The 23,753-nt window shown below is 57.7% G+C and overlaps 1 protein-coding gene and 1 long non-coding RNA gene across 4 annotated transcripts; one reads left to right on the forward strand and one right to left on the reverse strand.

Moving 5' to 3' along the window:
- Positions 1–842: 842 nt before the first annotated feature.
- Positions 843–16,146, reverse strand: SLC4A1 (solute carrier family 4 member 1 (Diego blood group)). The gene is given in 21 exon segments (XM_045526724.1): positions 843–1,816; positions 2,423–2,596; positions 2,694–2,863; positions 3,772–4,025; positions 4,859–5,025; positions 5,527–5,616; positions 6,056–6,229; positions 7,385–7,579; positions 7,686–7,834; positions 8,003–8,114; positions 8,116–8,216; positions 8,454–8,664; positions 9,183–9,367; positions 9,534–9,618; positions 9,780–9,903; positions 10,703–10,838; positions 10,934–11,114; positions 11,906–11,967; positions 12,996–13,086; positions 13,197–13,279; positions 16,034–16,146. Coding segments are annotated over 20 exon segments (2,757 nt in total). The 5' UTR covers positions 13,212–13,279; positions 16,034–16,146; the 3' UTR covers positions 843–1,735.
- A 3,410-nt stretch (positions 16,147–19,556) lies between these two features.
- On the forward strand, positions 19,557–22,709 carry LOC123621026. Of its 3 annotated transcripts, none has more exons than XR_006728991.1 (4): positions 19,557–19,800; positions 20,165–20,576; positions 21,325–21,410; positions 21,969–22,709. It is a non-coding gene; the product is annotated as an uncharacterized LOC123621026 (long non-coding RNA). The 3 variants fall into 3 exon arrangements; XR_006728993.1 differs by having other exon boundaries at positions 22,334–22,709; XR_006728992.1 differs by having other exon boundaries at positions 21,328–21,410.
- The last annotated feature ends 1,044 nt before the right edge of the window (positions 22,710–23,753 follow it).

Raw genomic sequence — 23,753 nt, forward strand, 5'->3', positions numbered from 1 at the left:
TAGCCAAGACCCCTGGGCCCCCCAACTCTGGGAAGGGGAATTCAAGCAAGGCAGCCACTCCAACACAGACATCTTTATTGGCAAAACCTGTTCCCAAGTGTGGAGGTAAAGGGCACTAGCAGAGTGGGGGATTTTTTTTTTTTTTCATTCTTAGCAATGTTCAAGGAGCAGAGCGTGTGTGTGTGTGTGTGTGTGTGTGTGTGTGTGTGTGTGTTGTTATTCCAATCAGCATAATAAAGTGCAAGGCAGGCCTGACTCGCACTGTCTCATTTAGTCCTTATAAGAACCCTACAAGGTAGGTACCATTATCGTTCCCATTTCACAGATGAGGAAACTGAGGCATAGAATGTTGAAGTGGTGGGAGGTGGGTGTCAGCTTTCAGGGATCTCCCCGGGAGCCTTCCACTGAGTGAGCTAGCTGGGGAGTTACTAACAGTCACACCCCATGTTGGGCTGGCACCCCTTCACACTAGGAGTCTGTGGCCCCCCACTTACTGGAGCCCACAGCCTCCTCTCTTTTCTGTCACTCTCCGATTCTCATTTCTCCCCCTCTCTCACCACTTCCAGTTCTTTCAACTCTTTTTATATTTTTGTTTTATAAAAAAATAGATTGGCCCATGTTCTGGCAAGCCCACTGTCTCCTACCCCTGCTGGTCCAATCTGGGTTCTCCCCAAGATTCAGTTTAGATGGGGTCAGGGACACTGAGTCTCAAATGGGGGGCTGGGTGTATGTGTGCGAAGCCAAAGTATGAAGAAAGCGCTTAGAAAATACACAATAAATTATGAATACAAACCTCCCCCCACCCCCTCCCTGTCTCAGCCCTCCCTTCCTGCCCTCCTCCCACCTCCCATCTAAATCTAGGACAGACTGTGCCTTGCCCCCTACCCCCACCCCAGGGCAGGGTCTTGTCTCAGTCCCCGCTGTGTCCACAGGGTCGAGTGCCCTCAGTAAATGTTTGTGGAATGAATGAATGAGTGAATTAATGAGCGCTTGGAGGGAAGGAGCAGGCACCTAGGAGCCCTGAGTCCTGGCCCGGGCCCGTTTGGATCCTCACCCCCACCTATCCCTCCCCGGACACCTCTCTCTGGCCCCAGAAAAGGGGGTCTTGAGGTAGGGGTTGGGAGCAGTGGGGGAGGAAGGTGTCAGCAGGGCCACTTCTGGGAAGGGAAGGGAAGGCAGGTGACTGACAGAGGACAGAGCTCTGTCAAAGTCAGAAGGCCTGGTTCAAATTCCAGCTGCGCTGCTCAGGAGCTGTGTGACCTTGGGCAGTCAAAGAAGAATGATGACTACCATCCTGTAACGTGGGTATTACTATCAATATGCCCATTTTACAGAAGGGGAAGTATAGGCTAGAAAGGTTAAGAGACTTGCCCAAGGTCACACAACAAGCACCACCACCCCTACCTCCCTCCTTTGCTTCTGCCCCTGTCTGTGCCATGAAGAGGTGGGGGTCAGATCTAAGTCTTCTAGCAGGGGACCCCCGTGGCAGTGTGGCAACAGGAGGGACAGTGGAGCAGATCCCCTAATGTGGGTCCTGTCAGCCATCTCCAGCCAGGAAAGCCAGTCTGCCCTCTGTGGAAGGTTTCCTGGACACCCCTTCCTTCCCCACCCACAGCCCTGGGGCCTCAGCTGCTGCCCCAGGAGGGGGCTGGAGTCCATGAGATGCCCATGAACTTCAGCTTCTCCTGGGAGGGTGTGGAAGCAGAATAGGGGGTCTGGGGCCTGGGCCTGCCCCTCACACGGGCATAGCCACTTCGTCATATTCATCCAGACCTTCCTCCTCGTCAAAGGTTGCCTTGGCATCATCTGCGTCCAGCTGCGGGGGGCAGGGCAGGAAGGAGAGCGGGTGAGAGGCCCGGGGGCCAGATGAGCACCTCCCTGGGTGCTTAGAGGCACCTCTGGACGTGGGGGAGGGTCTATTCTATTTGAACCTTGGTAAGTCTTGTTCTGTCCCCCCAGCCTCTAGGATTGGTCTAGATGAATGGCTGTCAAAGGGGGAGGGGCCCTCGGGGACCTGGTACCCCAGCAGGGGAGGGGCTGCGGAGGGTGAGCAGGGGACCCCTTCACCAGGGCAGCCCCACAGTGACCTGTGCCGTGTCTGGAAGAATTCTATTAGAGGAGCGACTCTGTCCGAAATGATTTGGAAGACCACAGGACTAGCCACTCAGGGGTTGGCACAGCTCCTGTGGGGCATATCCTGTGTGCCACCTAACAGTTTCTCTAGCCCTGTCATCATTCCTCCCTTTACAGGTGAGTAAAACAAGCTGCAGAGAGGTGAGGCCACTTGCTCTGGATCATATGCTAGGACGTGGCCGGCCGGGCCCCAGACCTGGACTGTGATGCTGTCCTGCCTGCCCTCGTTCCGAGACGCATCCCGCACATGATCCCAGCTCCTGTGCCCGAGGCCCAGGCAGCCACTTACACACTGCAGCTCCAGGTTCTTGAAGATAAGTGGCAGCAGGAAGCGTCGCAGGGGCACAGTGAGGATGAGGACGAAGGGCAGGGCGAGCGAGGCGGGTGTGGACTTCACTACCCACAGCACCGCCAGGCAGATGATCTGGATGCCCGTGAACAGGTGCATGCGCCAGGTCTCCACCTGCAGGCGGAGGCTGGGGTCAGTGCCTGCCCACCCCAGCCCCCACCCGCCGCACCCCTAGCCCCAGCCCGGCCGGGCAGCCAGGAGGGCCCTGTACCCGCTTGACGTAGGGCACATCCGGATGGTACTTGGGTGGCTTGAGCAAAAGCAAGATGCGGTCAAAGAGCTGGATGCCGCTGAGGGATGTGACACCCATATAGAGGAAGATGCCAAACAGCACAGCCAGGGGGATGCGCGACAGGATGGGCTCCATGAGGATGGACAGGCCTGTGGGGGGAGCCACACACACTCTCATGCCCGGGCGCCCAGCGACCCTGCGCCAGGGGGGCCAGGCCCCTGTCTGGGGCTGGGAGTGAAACAACAGGTGCCATATGGAGCCTTTTCTATGGGCCCTGTTAATAGGCATTACCCCCACTTTACAGATGGGGAAACAGGCTCAGAGAGGTGAACAGCCCACCTAAGGCCACACAGTTAGCAGGCAGTCAAACTCCTGCCTGCCTGACTTAAGCCCACTCCCTTAACCTAGTGGGGGTCACAGAGCTCAGAGAGACACCTTCTCCCTCAGCCCAGCCCAGAACGCCTCCATCACCCTCCAAATCCTAACCCTCCTCCAAGTCAACTTTACCTCCTTTGAGAAACTTCCCCCACCCTCCATCAGCGACCGTGGCGCTGCCCACCCTGAGCCCAGCTGGACTCTTGGATGCTCCAGAACAGGGATCAATCCCAGTGACCCTTCTTCTGTCTTCTGCCTTCTGCCGTGCGTCCCCCAGACTGTGCCTGGAGCATTGGCCCTTGCATCAGCCATAGAGCAGCTGAGCTGTGACAGAACTGGGGATATCTCATGACCCCTGTAACCGTGCAGACTGAGAGCCAGAGACAAGGAGGGATGCCGGGTTAGCAGCAGGGCAGGCCGGAACCCACAGTCCATTGAACTTCTGTTGGACAACCTCAGAAGGCAGGGTCTGGTCTAGAGATGGCCCCAGGAGTGGAGGACCCCCTTCCTCCCTGCTCAGATGCCCAACCCAGTGCCTTGTGGATGCCAGGGGGATGTGGGCAGTGGGTGTGTGGGGACCTGGCTGCAGCATGGACAGGGCTGGGGGGCACTAGATCCTAAGGGCAGGGTGGGGACGGGGGTGGGGCAGGAGAATGGGGGAGGGGAGGTAGCTCTCACTCACCCACAAGCACAGAGACCAGGAGCCCGCTGATCCGTTGCTCCTTGACCTCCTGGATCTGGGCCGCAGCCCCTGGGGTGCTGGCCTTGCCCATGACGGTGAGGGCATTGGCGTGGGTGACAGAACGCACTGTGGTGGCGCTGAGCCAGGGCATCCCAAAGAGGGCGGCCACCCCGCCCATGCCCACAACCAGCAGCAGGTCCATGTGGAAGCCGGAGCCCTTGACCATCTTGCGCTCGGGTTTGCTGATTATCAGCCTGGGGGAAGGGGGAGGTCAGGGGTCAGCTGGGCTTTCCCCCGCCACCCCTCTGTCCCCTCCTTCCTTCTCCACACTTGTGTGCCTTGAGCCTCAGTTCTGTCTTCTGTGCGGTTCCCTCTGTGAGCTCTTGCTCCCCGCCCTCCCACCCGGCATGAAAATGCAGACTCGAAGAGCATGAATATCTGCAGAACGGCGGCAGCACAGGACAAGTCACAGGCTCACGCAAATTAAGCTCCAGGGCCTTCGCTTCTGCCCCTTCCAAGATCCAGCTCCTAATTTTATACTTTTCATTTTGCATTCTTTTTTTTGTTTTGCTTTGTTTTCTTTTGAGACAGGGTCTTGCTTTGTGACCCAGGCTGGAGTGCAATGGCGTGATCCTGGTTCACTGTAACCTCAAATTCCTAGGCTCAAGCTATCCTCCTGCCTCAGCCACCCGAGTAGCTGGGACCACAGGCATGTGCCGCCACCCCTGGCTAATTTTTATTTATTTTTTTTGTGTGGAGATGAGGTTTCTCTATATTGCCCAGATTGGTCTTGAACTCCTGGGCTCAAATGATCCTCCCGTCTTGCCCTCCTAAAGTGCTGAGATTACTGGTGTGAGCCACGCCTGACCTCATTTTGCATCCTTTTTCTTAAAAAGAGCTCTCCAAGTTATACAACTTCGGGTTCCACAAAACAGACTTGCCCCTGAGCATTCGGGGAGGCCACTTGCCCCGCTGAGACTTAGTTTGCAGTGCTCGGTCTTTTCTGGCCTGGAGCCTCCTCTCTTCCCTGCCTCTGACCCTCCAGGCCCGGGCCACCGCCCCTCGCACCCACCCCCCCATTTCTCACGTGGTGATCTGGGACTCGAGGAATATGAGGATGAAGACCAGCAGTGCAGGCAGGCCGGAGGCGAACATCATCCAGATGGGGAAGGGAGAAAACAAACCCAGCGGGTGGATGACCCAGCCCCGGGCGGAGGAGTTGGATACCTGGAGGCCGTCGGGCACCGAGAGTTTCTGTGGGAGGGGGCAGCTGGTGAGAACATTAGAGGCAGTGGGAGCCAGGATCCCGGGCATCAGGGGGTTGGGTGGGGGGCACTTGTTGAACACCTGCTCTGAACCCAGTCACTGCACTAATGCCTTTACACCATCTGATCATTCCCAACTTTATAGATGAGGAAACCAGATAGGAGGGTTGTGCAGCTTGCCCCACATTGCATAGCTGTTTGGTGGCAGAGCTGATATCCATGCCCAAATCTGTCTGGCTCCAAAGCAGACTTTTTTCTACTGCCCTAGTTTAAGGAATAAAGGGGACAACTGAGCCAACCCCTTGTTTTGGCCAGAGGGGTCCCGTGTGGCTGTGAGAAGAACATAGGGCTCCCAGGGGAGGGAGAGAAGGGGTAGAGGTACCCTAGCTGGCTTCAGGTTGGGGAAAGCTGTTCTGGGGAGGGGGCATGCTGGGGGAAGGAAATGAGGACCTGGGGGGTCATGGGTGTGAGCGCTGGGAGGAGGGCTCACCTGGGTGTAGGTATGCTCAATGAAGAAATCCACCAGAACCATGATCAGGATGGAAATGGGGACCCCGAAGTCCCCAATGACCCGACGCAGCTGGAGGGATGCAAAGGGACCAGTGGTCAGTGGTTTCTCCCCACCACTTCCTCCCCCTCCTCCCCCCTGCCCCACATTCACCCAGGGACCTTGCTCTTCCCAGGAGACACATCAGCATCCAATGCCCTGTCCTGCACCTCGACCACATCTGCCTCCTTTCTTCTTCCCCTGACCCCAGCCCTGGCCCCACAGCTTCTCCACTCCTTCCAAGAACTGTCCTTCATTCCCCGCTGGGTTCTCAGCCTGGGCATGCCAAGGAAGGGAGACAGCCTTGCATGCAGAGTGAAACCCTGTGTAGGGAGGGGGCCAGGGAGGCTTGGGATTGGGAATGGAAATCTGGGGAAAGAAGGGGAACTGAGGGCACTGGGAAAGCTGGGGTGAGGGATTTGGGCTGAGATAGGGCAGTGTAGGCAAGGATGGGTGGGGAGGCTGTGCCAACCTTGCCAGGGAAGTAGGAGCTGTTCTTGAACTTGCGCAGCATCATGGCAAAGAAGAAGGTGCCAGCCATGAGCACAAGGGAGAGGAGGGCTGTGTTGGGCAGGGGGCCCTGAGGATTGGGCACTGTCAGCACACTGGAGTTATAGTTCCTCTGCAGTGGATGGTCCTGGAAAATCTGAAGGAGAAAACCCAGGCATCCTGTTCCTTCCCAGCCTTGGCTTGGGCTGGAAAGGATCAGCTAAATCTATCCAGCACTGCCGTTCCCACCATCCATCGTCCACTCATCCATTCATTATCCATCCATCCATCCAACCATCATCCATCCATCCATCCATCATCCATCCATTCATTCATCCAACCATCATCCATCAATTCATCATCCATCCATTCATTCATCCATCCAACCATCCATCATCCATCCATTCATTCATCCAACCATCATCCATCCATCCATTCATTCGTCCATCCAACCATCATCCATCCATTCATTCATCCATCCATCCATCAATGATCCATCCATCCAACCATCTTCCTCAATTGACAAGGTAACAGAGGAGCAATGGGATTCTACAGTGTGGTTTTCAGGCATGAAGACCACGCTAGACTTGGGTGGGGCAGGCCACAGAGGCAATGAGTGTGTGTGTGTGCGTACATTCACACCAGGGGCTGGGAGACAAGAGAAGCCTGGAGGACAGGAAACAATTGCCAGGGAGTTTCTAAAAAGGGCTTAAAAGATCTGGACATAGAAAGCCCCACCAACCAGCAGAATCAGGGAAGACATACAGCATTCCAGCCTTCCTCCATAGGAAAGGCAGACACCAAGGCAAGCACAGCTTAAGATGACAAGACATAAGCTAAAGGGGCAGGGCCCTTGGTCCGCAGGCCCTGCAGTTCTTGAGGACAAGTGCAAGAGAGGGAGTGAGGGACTTCAGAGCCTCCAGAACGCCCACTGCCCTCGCTATGCATGCACCGTCCGGTGTCCAGTCTCACACACACCTGCCCATTAGTCACATCGTGTGTGGTCATGAACTGGCTTTGTGCACACAGGCGCCCTCTCATGCACAGTCACTGCACAGTCAGGACGAGAATCCTGGGCCACAGGCAGCAGGTGTCAACACATACACAGTCAACACAGTGGCACAGTCCTGTGTGCAGACGTGTGACAACACATAGACACATGTTCCTGCAGTGATATGCACAGACACATGGTTATATGCACAGGTGGACACAAGGCCACACAAATGCCGTACAGACGTGTGCAATGACACACACTGTCACATGGTCTTATACATAGTCTCACACGTGCAGTCACATCCACATGGGCCCCCACCTTGATCAGCTTGGAGAAGGTCTCATAGATGAAGATGAGGGAGATGAGGATGGAAAAGATCTCCTGGGTATAGCGAGAGATGAAGCGGACCAGGAAGCTGCCCTCAAAGGCCACCACCAGCACCACCAGCAGGATGAGCCAGAAGCCAATCCAGGCGCGGCCCACGATGTACTCCAGGCCGTTGCTCTCGCAGAACTGCGGGGCAGACAAAGGGAGTCAGGTCAGGGCCTCAGGCACCAGGCAGGTGGAGCCAGGGGTCAGTTACAGGGTCAGGGTCAGAGGGGCCCCAGGCCAGAGCTACCGAGAAGAAGGCTTCCTCGAACACCAGCAGGGGGCCCGAGAAGCCAACCACAAGCAGGGGCTGAGCCCCCAGCATGGCGAAGAGAATGCCCTGCACTGCAGTAGAGATGAGCAGTTCCGACACCCCCATCTGGTTCCTGGTCTTCTCTCCTGTGGGTAGAGATTACAGTGGGGTCAAGGTCAGGAGATCATTTCCAGGGGCCAGTAGAGCAAGTCATGGGTAGGCTGTTGCGGAAGTCCAAAGGTCAGAAGTCTGGGTCCGAGGCAGAGGCCAGACAATCAGAAGTGAGAGTTAGGGAGACAGGTGTTGGCACTGACCCAAGAGGCCACCGAAGGTGATGGCGGGTGACAAGGCAGCAAAGTAGATGAAGATGACGGCAGCCAGGACCTGGGGGCTCAGTGCGTCTGTGATGTCACTCAGGTAATGGGGGGTAGCGGCGCCGGATGTCACGTACCAGGCCCCCGAAGAGCCGGCCTGTCCGCTGCAGGGGGTCCTCTGGGCCTTCAGGGCCCCCTGAGTCCTCAGCCACGGCTGTGGTGGAGGACAAGAGCATGGTCAGGGAGGGCAGCAGGGGGAGGCATGGGAGAGGGGAATGGAGGGGTGAAGGCGAGGGTGATTGTCTGATGGGAATAGGTGGCCAAGGAGGCTGGCAGGCGTGGGCACAGGGGGTGGTGATAGAGGGGCACTTGGTGGGAAGGTGGAGGCTGTGCTGGGTGTCTGAGGGTCTGTGGGGACAGAGAGCCTTGGCTGGGCAGGGCAGGTACCTACCTAGGCCCTTATAGAAGCCGGGGTCTGGCTTGGCAGGGCTGGGTAGGTAGCGCTTCCGGAGCAGCGCCTTCTGCACGGGCACCAAACTCAGCAGGGCCTGCTCGGAGGGGGTGTCTGTGGGGGGCAGCACCAGGCTGCTGTCCAGAAAGCCCTCCAGGGAGCGCACCAGCTCCCTCCGGCCCTGGGCGTGGTAGGCATCTATGCGGAACACCTGGTGGCAGGAGAGAGGGTCAGGCTGCCTGGACCCGCTCAGCGGAAGGACCCAGGCGCCGGCAGCCGGGGCCTCCAGGGACCAGAACCGTCCAGCTCCCACTGCTGGGCACTGGGTTTCCTGCCCCTCTCCCCCCTGCTCCCCACTAAGAAAGGGCTCTGGGGAGACAGACGGGGGCCCCGGGTGGGGAAAGAGGAGCTAAAGCTAACTAACCAGGTGGCTCAGGCAGACCACATGGAACTAGAGCGACTAGGACAGACCACGCCGGACCTAAGCAGGTGGAACCAGGTCAGCGCGGGCCAGACTAGAGCCGCCAGGCCAGAGCCAACCAGACTGAACCAGGCCACTCAGGCAGCGGAGTCCGGACGACACATACCTGGGCTGCCCCTGGCCAGGTGGGACAGAAGCAGCTGAATTAGACCGAACGGGTCAAACTAGTGAACCTAACGTGACCCAGGCTGGGCCTGGGTGGAGAATGGGTCTCAACCACCACCCCAGCCCTCGCGGGCCCTCCTCACCCTCTCTGACATGAGGGTGGCAGCAGCCCGGCCGAGCTGGGTGTAGTCGGTGTGGGGCGCCTCGGGCCCCAGCAACACGAAGAGGAAGCGCACAGGCACCGGGAGCTGTGTGGTCTCCTCCAGCCGCGCGGCCTCCTGCAGCCGCACGAAGCCCAGCACTGGCCGCTCCAGGAAGGCGGCACGGCCTGTTGTGGGGGGACGAGGGGGTCAGGCCAGGCTGAGGGGGCCTGGGGGCGGTGTACTCAAGAGAGGAGCTGCGGGGGTCCAGGCTCAAGGAAGGGCCGGCTAAGCCAGGACATGGGCAGAAGCGGGGACTGTGGAGGGCTGAGGGGCAGAGACACCAGCTCTTACCCACTAGCACCAGGGTGGCCTCTGCATCCGGGGGAATCTCTTTCAGAATTTCAGATGGCGAGTGCCCTCCAGGGCCCCCCTCTCCCTGTGGGAAGGAGGGTGGTGAGGGGAGTCCCCGGGCCACTCTGGACCTGGGAGACCTGAGCATCCAGCCCTCTCCTCCCCTTCCCATTCTCACTTCTAAGCACGTTCTGTTTGGGCTGGAGGGTTTCCGGCTCTCCCTACACACCCCTGTCACAGCCTCACCTGCTGGCAGAAGAGCTGTGTCTCCAGCGAGGGTTGTTGCTGGAGCAGTGGCTGTGACACATCCCCAGAGCGTTGCAGGACCGCAGGCTCCACACCTCCCAGGTTCTCTAGGTCTCCGGCATGGCTGAAGGACATACAGGGGACATGGGGTGAGCAAGCTATTCAGGCTGGGGTATCAGTGGTGTGAGGGATCAAGGGTGGACATCAAGTGAGACTTCCCAGACCAGACCAGAGTGACCCTGGGGTGGAAGAATCAGAGCCTCCGCTCAAAGGACGTTGTGGAGGTAAGTGGGTCGCCTCTTTCTGGAATGACTAGGTGGGATCAAGAATGGATGGAGGGGCCGGGCACAGTAGCTCACGCCTGTAATCCTAGCACTCTGGGAGGCCAAGGTGGAAGGATGGCTCAAAGCCAGGAGTTCTAGACCAGCCTGAGCAAGAGCGAGACCCCGTCTCTACTAAAAATAGAAAGAAATTAGCTGGACAACTAAAAATATATAGAAAAAATTAGCTGGGCATGGTGGCGCATGCCTGTAGTCCCAGCTACTCGGGAGGCTGAGGCAGGAGGATCGCTTGAGCCCAGGAGTTTGAGGTTGCTGTGAGCTAGGCTGATGCCATGGCACTCTAGCCCAAGCATCACAGCGAGACTCTTTCTCAAAAAAAAAAATAAATAAATAAAATAAAAAAATGAAGAAAAAAGAATGGATGGAGGAAAGAGCCTCACGGGTCTGCCTCCGTGGGGAACAGCGGCTCCCAACTGTGAGCATGAAACATGGCCACTCTGGCCGAGGTGTCACAGGTGGGATCCATAGTGGAGGAAAAGTGGGCCCCTGCCTGATGGGCCAGGTGGACCCTGGTGGAGACCTTGAGCCAGGTGGGCTGGGCGGGGCTGGGTGTGGAATTCAGGCCCTGGCAGGCAGGGGCACCTGTGTTTGAGCAGCAGGGTCCGGAGCAGCGTCTCTCGGTCCTCAGGCCGGATCTGGTCCTCGAAGATAAACCTGTCCAGCAGTTGGTTGGCCACTCCGGCCAGAGAGGTCTCCGGCAGGTCCAGGAGGACAGTACCTGCAGGCAGTAAAGGGGTTAGCGGGGCGGCTGGACCACAGCCTCCGCCAACAAAGCTCACACGCAGGGGTCCCAGAGGGGCTCAGGAGACTCACCCTTGGCAAAGACTCTCTGCAGCTCCAGGAGGCTCCAGAAGGTGAGGTAAGACAGGTGCGGGCGGCCCCAGGCCCCGTCCTCACCCAAGTTCTCCTCCAGTCGCATCCAGTGTGCCACCTCCATCCATTGCAGCTCCTGGTTCTTCCTGTCCATCACCAGCTCCTGCAGCTGCACGTAGACCTGCGGCCCCACCGGCCTGAGTTAGTCCCCGGGCGGGGCCCAGGGCACAGCGGGCATCAGCAGCCCTGGAGAGGGGCTTGTAAGAGGCCCAGGGCCCTGGAGGGCCAGGGGCAGACCTTGAGCTGAGAGCATGGGAGAAGCTCGAGGGTCCCAGCCTCCTGAGCAGGCCCTCACCCCATTTCAGCAGGCATTTGGAGAACCTCTGGACCAAAAGGGGTGCTGCAGTGGCCACTGCGGGGGCTGGTGGGGGGGAAGGAGTGGGAAGCTCGGGGCTGGTGGCTGAGGCTAGAGGGGCCTGGGGAGTCATCAGGTCAGTCATCAGATCCTGCCTCCAGGAACGTTGAGTGGATGTGAGTCTCAGCATGTCTTGGGGCCAGGTGGCCACTCCCAGGGCCATAACTGAGGGCCAGCCCAAATTCCTAACCAGCTAGACAGGCTGGCGCCCAGCAGGGACCTGGGGGGCCAGGCAGAGGAGAGCATGTGTTGAATTCTGTGCTTCCCCAGTGAGCACCTGACAGCCCAGCCAGGGCCCCGGGGCCTGCGACTCAGCCCTCAGCAGTCGGTTATCTCTGCCCGGGGACCTCCCCCAGGGGGCCCAGGTCTCCCTGTCAGTGGGGGTGTCCTCTTCCCTCCCACCTGTTTCCTGGGACCCCCCACTCTTTCTTTGCCTGTTCACGGGGTGTCCCCCAGCCTGAAGCTGCCTCTGCCCCTTTGCTCCTCCCTTCCCCTGGTGGGATGGTGGGTCCCAGAGGCAGCGTGGGAGAGAGAATCGGGCGGCCTGGGGTCCTCACCTCGTGCGTGCCCGGCTGCGATGCGGTGGCGTAGTCTGGGGCTGTCAGCTCAGTGAGGTCAACTGAAAACCCAGCGGCCGGTTAGTGTCGCCCCCAACAATGCCCCTTGAGGCCCTTCTGCAACCGTCCACTCTGAGCCCCAGAGGCACAGGCGTGGCGGATGCCCCGCTCCCTCCTGCTGGCTCTGGGCTGGGCCCCTGGTGCCCCAGTGGGACGTGGCTTCCCTCACCCGTCCTGGGCCCAGCCTGGCATCCCCTAGCTGAGCCTCGTGCCCCCAACCTGAGCCTTGTTGAGGACCCCTGAGATGCAACTCGGGTGGCCTGGCCCCTCCTCAGTGATGAAGGGAAGGGACCTCTCCGAGGTGACTGGTGAGTCCTGAATGGCAATTTTCAGGACCCTCCTAGAGATGCCTCCTTCCCTGCCACCTCTGGGGCCAGACTCGCTTCCCTCGTCCCACCTGCCCACAGGCCTCAACAAGCCCGCCAGCTTCTCACCACCTCCAAGCTGAGCTCGGGCACCAGGGTGGGGGCAGCCCCTTATATTCCACCCCCACCCCCAGTCCTCCTTTCCCAGAGGGGCCTCTTAACTTCAACACCAATCGCCAGCACTTAAGTCCTGTTGACAGTAAACAGGTCCCTGCCTGGGGCTCCCCACCTAAGACCTTGGACAGGCCAAGGAAGGTGGTGCCAGTTCCTGATGCCTGTCTGCCCGGGGGGTCCCCACGGGCCCTCAATCCTCAGGATCTCTGGCCCCCAAGAGCAGGCCCAATCTCTGGCCTGGAAGCTGGCGTTGGGTGGGCACAGGTGGCATGTGGGCTCACGCCCAGGTCCCAGACGGGCCTGGTTGCCCTCTCACACCTGGAAGGGGCACTGTGATGGGTGACTGCCCTGCCCCCCCAGTCACCTCCTGTGATCATTTCAAACAAAATGCTGTTTATCCTTCAATCAGCCAGAATTGTGGGGAGAACTGGCCAAGGGGCTGCGGGGCAGGGAGGCGGGGTACTGTGGAGAAGGGGAGAGGACACGGTCCCCTGTGACCCTGTCCAGGGCTCAGCAGCTCCTCCCAGCAGAGGGAGGGAGATGGGGCTCACCTGCTGGCTCCGCCTCTTCGGGCACGGAGACGATTGGTTCTTCATATTCCCCCAGCTCCATAATCTCCTCCAGCTCCTCTTCGTAATCCTCCTGTGGGAAGTGGCCATCAAGCCTGGGCTGTGAGGGGCTGTCCCAGCCCCCGTAAAGGTAGGAGGCCAGGGCCGGGTCCCCAGAGCCTCCAGATGCCAGGAAAGACCCACCTGCAGATCGGCCATGGTGCTGCCTTGAGTGTCCAGTTGTCCGCGGCGATCCAAGCCCCCAGCATAACCCACACCGTGGGGCCCTGCAGAGGAGGGGCACAGGCTGAGTGAGGCCCTCCCTGACCACCGTAACGCTCACTGACCCAGACTGTCCTTCCCTGGTGACTGACTTACACACTCACTGTCTGATGAAGCCTCTGGAAGGGAGGCCGCACGAGCACAAAGACCCTGCAGGTCTCAGTCCCCACAGAATCCCCTCCTCCCAGCAAAGTGGTTCCCACATAGTAGGTGCTCAATAAATATTTGTGGAATGACTATAAGAACGGCTCCCTAAGGACTCCTAATTGCAGACCTGGGCTCTGGGACTGGGGAGGCGGAGTGACCAGGACCCAGCCAGAAGGCCACTGAGCCCTGGGCCTCAGTTTTCTCAGGTGTGTCTCTAGCATAGAGGAAGGTGTGGCTGCCCCAGAAATGCGAGGACGGGCCCAAGGGGAGGACAGGGGTCTCTAAGGTGGCCCCAATCTGGGGAGAGAGTCCTCCTTTCCTCCCTCCCTGCCTACAGCACACAGCATTGTGGTGACAGAACTTGGGTAGGGTTGACAAACGTGCCAGAGGGCTGAGCTGAATGCACGTTCCTCCTCTCAGGAAGCTCCCAGCCCAGGAACCTGGGGTAGCTTCGGTGCTCCCAGAAGTGACATGTTCCCAAAACAAACACAAATTACAAGGCCGAATGTGCTGAATGCTGAGGCCCTGTGTGGCAGAAGGAAGAGCAGGACCCACTGGTGGGGCAGGGACAGGCTGGAGCGAGCCTGGAGGAGGGGTCGCTGGAGCTGGGCCTGGACACACAGGTGGGCTGTGCAGGGCGGGGCTGGGTGCCTGCGCTGAGGGCAGAGAAGCTTCTGTCTGAGGAACGGGTGGTCCTGGAGTCCTCGGCGACAGGGAGAGGGGCATGACCGAGTCCCACCAGACTGGAAAAGGGAGGGGTCCCTGCCTTGGGGGGCAGGGCAAATGACAGCCAGGGGAGGGTCCCAGAGCCTAAGGATGGGGCCGTCCCTACTGCAGGGGCTTTTCCCCTTGAGGACTCTGGCCACACATCTTTCTCTTTTCCTCCTCTCCCCCCTCCCTTCTCCCACCTTTACTCTCTTTCCTCCTCCTCTGCATTTGCCCACGTGCCCTCCTGGGCCTCTGATCCTGAGTGGCCTCAAGGGTGTCTAAGCCTCAGGTGCTGAAAGCCCCACCCAGGGGGCCGGGGTTGTGGCTTGGTTTCCCATTGGGGGCTGAGATGGTCAGAGGGGCCCTCCAGAGCTAGAGAATGCAGAGATCCAGGCTGCCCCTCTGCCACTGGCTGGCCACATGGCCATGGGCAGCTGTCAGCCTCTAGGCCTCAGTCACTCCATCTGTAAAATGGGAGGGCCTTCCCACCGGGGTTCTCAGACTGCAGTGAGAGAGAAGAGGGGAAAACGGAGGTGCCTTGGGTTCAGCTAGGGCCTTACAGGGTGCACCCATGACTCAGATTGCTGCCCCCAAGCCCAGTGGACCCCAGCTGCAGGCCTGTTCTGCCTGGCCCTGATAAGGGCCGGACCCGATGGCTGTCCTGTGTTTGGAAGCGCACCAAACACCTGGCCAGCCAGCCAGCCAGGGCTGGGCCAGATAAGGGTAAGCATCTGGAGCCCAAGAGGTGGGGCACAGCCGGGGAGAGGCTGGGGGGTGACCAGATGACAGGGACAGCTCCACCCCTGTGTAATCACCCCACATGGCACAGAAAGCTGTCCTGCCTTATCTCTTACAATCCCCAAACATGCTGTGAAGTGGGTAATGCCATTAGCCCATTTTACAGACAGGAAAGCTGAAGTTCCTAGAAGTTTACCTGGTTTAGTCGCCCAGCCGGTAGGCAGCAGAGGCAGAACTAAACCCCGGCCAGCCTGACTCCAGTCTGTAGCACTACGCGGAATTGCCTCCCAGAAAAGAAACCAACTACTAGTGGCTTGGAGTTAGTGGTTAACTAGCATGGACTCTGCAGTCAGCCTGCCTGGCTTCAAACCCCAGCCCCGCCATTTACTAACTGTGCGACCTTGGGCAAGTGACTCAAGCTCTCTGTGCCTTGATTTGCTCATCTGTCAAATGGGGACGATCAGACTAATACCTCCCTCATAGACCTGCTGTGAGCATTAAGGAAGTTAATGAGCATTAAGGAGGCACTTAAAACAGTGCCTGGCACACAAAGAGCTCTATGTAAATGTTTGCTGTCACTGTGCTTGCCACTGGGGTCAAGGTCAGACTTGCTATCTTCATCCCCTTGGGATTTGCCTTTGGTCCCATGGAATTAGCCTGGGCTAAGTGTTTTAAGATCCTCAGGTGGCAGGAGGCTCCACATTTCCCTCCAAATGCTCCCCAGGCTGGGGACCGTGCCAGGTCCCCCAGGTAGACCCCTGGAATTGTCCTAGATGGGAAGCAGTGTCAGCTGACATCTGGCTTCCTAGGTGGGAGATAAGGTGGCCTGGGGACCCCCATTGCCAAGGAAGGAGGAGTCTCTGGTGGGTAAGTGGAATCTAAGCTGACAAGGGCCTGCCCTGGGGGGGAGCAGATTGGCCTCGCACACACCAGCCGTGCGTCTCTGCTGCCATGAGCCACCGGCCACCCTCCTCTTCCTGGCTGCAGGTGCCAATGGGCCAGTGCCCTTTTGGGGCAACACACACGGTAACATTCTCACCCCACCCACCTGCACCCCCTTGGAGGTCGGCGGTGCCCACCCGGGCAGAGATTCAGGCTGGGCACCTGCACAAACCCTCAGGGCAGGCGCCAAAGGACCACTCCCAGCCCCTCCATGCCCTGCTCACCTGCTTTCGAGTCTCAGGGTCCCTTGGCGCAGTCCTGCAGCCACAGGTGCCCTCTGCGACCAGCCGAGCTCACACCCGCTCTGACAGCACCAGCGCCCCGGGGGCAGCTTGCAAACCCCTGACTCATGCTCCCGCCTCCTATCTGCCCGCCCCATGGGACTGGGAGCCCCTTCCCACCCCCCCGCTCCGCTCCCACCGGGTGCCCAGTAAACACAGTTATCTCTCACCCACATCTGGACAGCTGTGAGTCTGGCACACCCCACCCTGGTCTGGCCAGCCCCCAAGGCCCCCTAGGGTTTTCCTGGGTCTTCCTTCGTGGATGATGGTTTGATGGCCGGGTTCTCAGGGCTCCTGGCCCCCGGCAGGAAGGCACCAGCTTCCGGAGGTCCCTGTCCATCCTCCACTCTGGCCAGGCCCTCCTGCTCCGGCCCCAGGTGCAAGGGCACCTTCTCCTCTCTCCTCTCCTTGCATCTGCCCTTAGGACTCACTCCTCCTCTGCGCCTTCCCCACGGGGACCTGCTCAGTGCACACAGGGCCCAGGCAGCCTCCTCCCCTCCTTGCCCCAGACCAGAGCACCCTAGCCACCCTCTCCCCAAGATCCCAGCTGTCTCCAAAGAGCTGGCCCCTGGGTGCTAAGACGCTGACACTCAGTCAACCCGAAACAATGTCAGGTCAACAAAAACAACCGTCCCCACACCGAGCTCTGGAGCTCACAAAGCCCCAATGTCTGGGCACACTGGCTCCTCTGTCGCAGCCCGGCCCAGGCCCCCAGGCCAGAGCAGCCCGCATTCTCGGCCCCCGCTGTGCCTCTCCCCCCCACCCAATGGGGCAGTCTCTCTGTTCCTGGGGGGTGGCCAGGGACTGGTCACCTGCTCCTAGGCTCTGGTTGCTAAAGAGACAGGGACTGAAAGATGAGTTCAGATCAGTGAGAATGAAGAGAGGTTTTAGAGCAGACAGAAAGTGTGTTGTGGACATCGCTCTGAGCTCAGAGAGAGGAACCTGCCCCAGCCCCACTCTAGCATTGACTGGCTGTGGGAACCTGGGCAAGTCCCTGGCCCTGTCTGGGCTTCCGTTTCCTCATGGATAAAGTGAGAGTGATGGGTTCTGTGGCCACCAGCCTGAAGTCCAGACTCAAGCAATAAAGCTCGAAGACAGGGACAGGGAGATAGACATGACCTGCAATTCTGCAACCATTTACTGGTCTCGACCACAAGCCTGCGCTGAGCTACGTCCTGCAGAGAGGACAGGGCAGTGCCTCTGTTCCAGGAACTGTGCTGGGGCTTTCACCTGGTGCTCGCACTTAATCCTTACAAAGCCCCATGTCACAGAGGAGGAAGCTGGAGCAGCAGAGGTGAAGTGGCTTCCCCAGTGAAAAGAATGCCCATGAGTGGGCGTGGTGGCGCGCACTTGTAGTCCCAGCTACTCAGGAGGCTGAGGTGAGAGGATCATTACTTGAGCCCAGGAGTTCATGACCAACTGGGCTGGACAACATAGCGAGACCCCATTTCTAAAAATAAATATTGAAAATAAGAACGCCCAATGAACCAGCACCTGCTCCATGCAGGGCACTGGTCCAAGCCCTCACATGGGTTATCTCACCGCACTCTCTAAGCCCCTTTGAGGCCGGCACTGTTTGTTATTGTTCATTCACCTCTTACAGACGACTTGCCCAAGGGCTGTGGGCCGATGAAGCCGGAGCCGGCATTCAGGCTGGCAAGCTGCCCGCAACGCTGCATCCTGCCTGCCCTGAGCCTCTCCTGCCACCTGGGCCTTCGTGCTAGTCAGGGACAGAGAGAGGCTCTGGCCAAGGGGGCTGGATGGTACCTCCTCCCACTCCAGCTGGTGGGATCTGTCCCAAAATCTGGGGCCACACTGGGCTGGCTTCCTGTGGCCCCTGGCAGTGAATGCCAAGTGTAGGCCCTGCCTCCCCACCCCAGCCCAGCGGGCCCAGTCCCCTCGTCCCTCTGCCTGTCCCCAGTGGAGAGTGCAGGGGGCAGCAAGGGGGCACCTCTGCTGGGGCCCAGAAAGGACTGACGGCTGGCTGGGGGGACAAGAAGAGGAGCATCTGGCTCAGGAGGATTGCTCTGCAGGCACCGCCCCCTGCCAGCCCACCAGACACTCAGGCAGAGGGACAGCCGCTTGGCCACTGGTCCTTTCCGCTCATACCACATGTTCTGGGTCATCTCCGTTGCCCTGACTGAGTGTGAATGTTCCGTCCCCAAGTCTGCCCAGCATCACATTTACACCTGTTTATGCTTTTCCAGGAAGAGGTGTGGGCTCCTGTCACTTGGCCTGGGGTCAGTCCGATTCATCTGAAGGCCCTGCGTGCCTGGCGCTAGACCTGGCCTGGGGAAGCAGGGCGGGAGGGACAATTGTCTTCTTTTAGCTCCTGGCTGGATAGAGATGGTCAGAAAGACTGGCATTTGGGGGACTTGAGCAGGGCCCCAGGACACTTTGAGAGGGTGCCCTTACTGGCCCTCCAGGGTCACACACCCCACAGCCCGGCCTCCCCTCCCCCTGGAGTCCTTGCCACACCTACTCCGCCATTGCCTAAGACTAAGGGAGGAGCCTAGCAGGTTCCCTCCCCAAGGTCATGGCTGTCCTTGTCCAGGTTTATGCTCACACAAGTTTGCAGAAAGAGCCTAGGCCTAGGCCAGACGTCAGCGGGAGCAGTGTGAGAGGTGCCCACCCCCTGGAATGTTCCAGACCACACAGCCCAGACTGTGGGTTGGGGCAGGTTGTCCCAGAGGAGGACCCTGTGGGCAGAAGGTGGATTTCTTCTGGAGGGACAAGACTCTCTCATTTTCGGTGGTCCTGGATGCAGTCAGCCCCCGAGGGAGAAGTGAGGACCGGGCAGGGGGCCTTGGAAGGGAAAGCTGCTTCCTGTCTCTCGGCCCAGGAGCAAGGGCTGGGACTAGGGAAGGGACAGGGCTCAGGAGTGGTTAGGTGGGCTGTCCCTTGCAATGGGCTTGGCAGTGCGGTGTTGGCTCAGAGCTGTCTCTGCTGAGGGCAGACCCATCCCATAAGCTCACATCTGCTCTTCCGTGCCCAGCGGGTAACTCTCAGCTGCTGTCCTCAAACGCTCAGCAGAGCCTTGTGGGACAAGGGCACTGGCCTCAGCTACTCTATGGGGAGCGGGCGGGCTGAGCCAGCTTTGGGGCAAAGCAGGCCGTGGTTTGCGGTGGAAGCTGAGGTGAGTGCACATCAAGAGGGCATGAGCCACTGAAGGTAGGTGTGGCTGGAGCCAGGAGGCTGGCAGAGGGGACAGGATCTGGCCACGGTGGCCTGGGAGGACCCATGGATATTCCCTCCTGAAGATATGGCTTTCTGTGCCCTCATGGACTGGGGACTCAGACCCCTGAGATTTTGCGTTAAGGGGGAGTGTCTTATGGCTGGGACATTTGGGCTTCACTGGAACTGCCGGGGCAGGAAGCTCTCCTGCTGGGCTGTTGTGATCAGACGGGATGACAGGTGGGAAGGAGCCTGAAAACAATCTTCTCTGGGCACAGGGAGGGGGCTGAGTTGTGAACAGGGACCACGTGTCTCCTGTGTACCAGGTGGCTCGCTGGGCCAGAGCAGCCAGGCTGGGGGCCACACAGCACCTACCCTCAAGTTCACGTCCAGCCAGAGAGCACGTAAAGTCTGCAGAGTGCGAGGACAAGGGACGTGAACAAAGAATGGTGGTCTGGGGGACAAGTACTTTGGGAAGCGTGAGAAGATGTCTTGAGGGAGACATCTGGAGGTGGCCAGGCCAGATCTGCGTGAAGGTAATGCGGCCTGAGACCCTCCCACAGACAGACACCCCCTGGGAGCGCCGCAGGGTCCCCTGAGACCTGGGAAGGAGAAAGAAGGGCCTTGAAGGATGGGTGAGTTCCCCAAACAGGGAGGAGGAGGGAGGTCAAAGGGCAGGTTGGAGCACTGGGTGACCCACAGATGGGCCTTCCGGAGAGCGCAGTGTGTGGGGGGTCCTAGGAGGCAGGACCTGCGCCAGGGAGGGGCTCAAGGCCGGGTAGGGGGTGGGGGCTGTGAGCTCTGCGTTTTGACACTCACCCTTCTCTGAATGGTCTTTGTTCTGTTGGCTTGTGGGTCTTATTTATTTATTCATTTATTTTTAATTTTTTCTTTTTTAAGACTAGTCGAGTGCAGCAGTGAGAAGGGGGAAAGAGTAGAACAAGGAGTCCCATCGGCCTGCGGTCTTTACAAGCCCTGTTCCCTCGTCCTGAGACAACTTTCCTTCCAAACTTGCTGGACCGAAGCTTCGACCTTCAAGGCTCACTGCTTGCGTTCCCGACGCTGTGGCGCCTCCCTGCCCCGCAAAGCCTTCCCCCTACAGACTGAGAGGGCTCAGCCCAGAGCCCGCCTGTGTCACTGCCCCTCTGAGCCCTGCCGGGACGGTCCGTGGTCCTGTCTCTCCTCCATAGACCCTGATCCCGAGGACAGGGACCGCTGCTCAGGCCCTTACGCCTGGCCCAGGGCTCGTGCCTGCTGCATTCAACAGAATCAAGGCCAAAATCCATCCTTTACCCCTCCGACAAAAGCACAGGTGAGAAAACTAATATTTGAGCAAGGTCATGTGATTGACACATTAACAGTCTTATTTAATTTTAATCATTTCCCTAAACATGAGCAGCAAAGAAACAAAGTGTGGGCCTCTTCCGGCCCACCCCCCCGCCACTGGTTCATCAGACCCCCAAACTGAGCTGCTTCCTTGATTCTTCTCCTTCCCTCGCCCCCCACCCCGGCTCCTGCTACCGGGTCTCCCTCCACACTTCCATCCTCAGTTCTCCACCTCCACCGCCCACCCCTAGACCCACCATGCCCTCCTCTGGCACCCCAGGAGTCTCTCGTCTGGCCTCCTGGCTTCACTAAGTCCCCTTCCGATGCAGGTGCCACACAGCAATGAGAGTGTTATGTAATCTGAAGCATAAATCAGGTTATATCACTGCCATGTGTAAAATCCTTTGTGGCTTCCCCACATGTGGGTAATGTCCCTTCCCTCCTCTAGGCTTCTCACCATTCAGGTCTCAGGTCAAATATTACCCCTGCAAAAGGCCCTTAGAGGCCTTCTTTAACCACCCAACTGGACAATCCCCAGCCACTCTATCGCTGTGTCAAAGAAAATCAGGATGGGTTGTGTATTAGAGAAAACCTAAAATCTTAGTGGCTTAAGCAAGATGGAAGTTTATTTCTCTCGCACGTAAACATCTGGAGGTAGGACGTCCCAGGCTGCTATGGTATTCCACAGTGTCAGGGACTCCAACCAGGTACCTTTTATCTTGTGGTATCTTCAGCAGGTGGCTTTCTCCTCCTGGTCCAAAATGGCTGCTTGAGCTTCAGCCATCACTTCTGCATTCCAGCCATTAGGAAACAGGAAGAGGTATGTGTCCCCCTCTTCTCAGAGGGTGCATCTGCTTACATCCCATTTGTCTGGACTTAGTTACTTGGCTACACTTACCATCAAGGGAGCCTGGGAAATGTAGTCTTTATTCTGGGAAGTCATGTGTCCAGAGTTCCACTACACAGGAAGAAGAGGAGGATGGAAATTAGAGGACACCTAGCAATCTCAGCCAGAATCCTATGCCTGCTAAATTATCTTTCACCTACCAGCTGATAGGTTCTTATCTAATTATTTGTTTATTATTATCTCTTGCCACCAGAACGTAAGCTCCATGAGGACAAGTTCTTAGCTATCTTGTCCATCATGGCATCTCCAGTGCCTGGGCATAGTGTCTGGCAAAAGGCAGGTTCTAAATTTGTATTGAATGAATGATTGAATGTCTCCCCACAATAATTAGGTGAGGGAGGCATTCTCATTCCTACTTTACAAATGAGGAAAATGAAACTCAGAGAGATTAATTTACTTGCGTGAGGACACACAGTTGGCAACAGGGCCAAGATTCCAACCCTGTCCTCTGTGACTCCAGTGCTCTTTCAGCTCTTTCTACATCACATGCTGGCTCCTCTGATCTCCCAGCTCCATCCAGGATCAAGTTAGAAGCTAGGAAACAATCACCTGGAGTCGCTTAATGCCATTTCCCTGGGAAATTCCACCCCAAGTTCTCACTAATGTCTTGCCTAGAGCCCCTAATGGGATCAACATAATACATGGTTGTTTGGGAAAAATTTCTGTAACCTTCCTGCAAATCAATGGATGAGGATGTCCCATAGAATCCATGAAATAAATCCTGCCAGAATGAAGCACTGTATGAGATCTGGAACTTCAGATGAACTGATCATTTTGTTGCAAACATGGGAGAACTATCTAACTCGTCAGGTTTCCCTTTTTACCTTGGCTGCTAGGAAACTTAGAGTTTGAATTCATCACCCAGAGGCAGCCCCAACTTCAGATGAAGTGCTGTAGTGAACAGAATACACATACTTTGGATCCAGAGAGCCTAAACTTGAGCCTCAGGCAATGCTCCTGTCAGCAAGACATTCAAACTTCCCTGGACCTTAAACACTCCCGGGTCACCTCTGTTTTCCAGCCTGGCCTGGCCTGGCCTGCATTTCCTCATCCTTTTCAGTACCATCTCATCCCTCACTAATCCCACTATGGAGCCTCTGTCCCCAGGGGGTAAAGCACAGCCTGTGGGGTTGTGGGGAGCTAGAGTCACTCTAGAATGGCTCACAAGTCCCCAGAGACCCAGGGACTTCAAAATAAATGAGTCAACCAGAAGTTTCTTTCTTTCTTTTTTCTTTTTCTTTCTTTTTTCTTTTTCTTTCTTTCTTTCTTTTTTTTTTGGAGACAGTCTCACTCTGTTGCCCAGGTTGGAATGCAGTGGTGTGATCATAGCTCGCTGTAACCTCCAACTCCTGGGCTCAAGTGATCTGAGTATGTAGGACTACAGGTACCAGGCCACCACACCTGGCTAATTATTAAAAATTTGTAGTAGAGACAGAGTCTCACTATGTTGCCCAGGCTGGTCTTGAATTCCCGGGCTCAGGAGATCCTCCCATTTCAGCTTCCCAAAGTTCTGGGATTACGGGCGTGAGCCACTGCACCTGGCTTCAACCAGGAAGTTTCTATTCCTTCATTTATTTGTTCACCTACTCACACAAGGGTCATCAAAGAGAGTTTAGCCTTGGGAAAAGCCCCATCCCAGAGAGAGAGCCTGAAATCTGGGCTCTTTCGAGCTGTCTCTTCCCAGTTAACTACCAACCTCTGACCCTCTGCTTCCTCATCCGTATAAAAAGACACTTTGCACAAAGACCGTCCTCAATAAGGTGTGCTGGTTTTATTCAGCAGCCCGTTCTCAGTGAATCCTCATAATACTTGAAGAAAGTGGGACACAGAGAGGTGAAGTAACTTCTCCAAGGTCACACAGCTCATAAGCAGCAGAGCTGGAACTGGATTCGCAAGCTGAATGTGAATAGAATTGGGATGGGTGTAGGGAGGGAAAACCCCCCAGGAAATGGCTCTTCTCAGTAGGTGAGAATTCAAGGCCAAACTGGCCCGAGAGAGCCAGGCCCAGGTGGGGCAGCAGCAGACCGGAAATCGGCAATCACAGTGCACTGTACTGACCCTGGCCTGGAGGGCTGGCTGGGCAAGGCCCTTGGGTTCTGGCACCGACAGACCACCTTGGAGTCGGAAACTGAAGACACCAGCTCTGCCCACTTAGGGCCCAGGTCGGGGGAGGACCACCCCAGAAAGAGCTGCAGGAGAGGGACAGACCTGAGGGGGGAATGGGGAGGATCTGTAGGGTGGGGGTTGGGGGGAGGG

Source organism: Lemur catta, chromosome 15 (genome assembly GCF_020740605.2).
Source record: "Lemur catta isolate mLemCat1 chromosome 15, mLemCat1.pri, whole genome shotgun sequence".
Taxonomy (NCBI): domain Eukaryota; kingdom Metazoa; phylum Chordata; class Mammalia; order Primates; family Lemuridae; genus Lemur; species Lemur catta.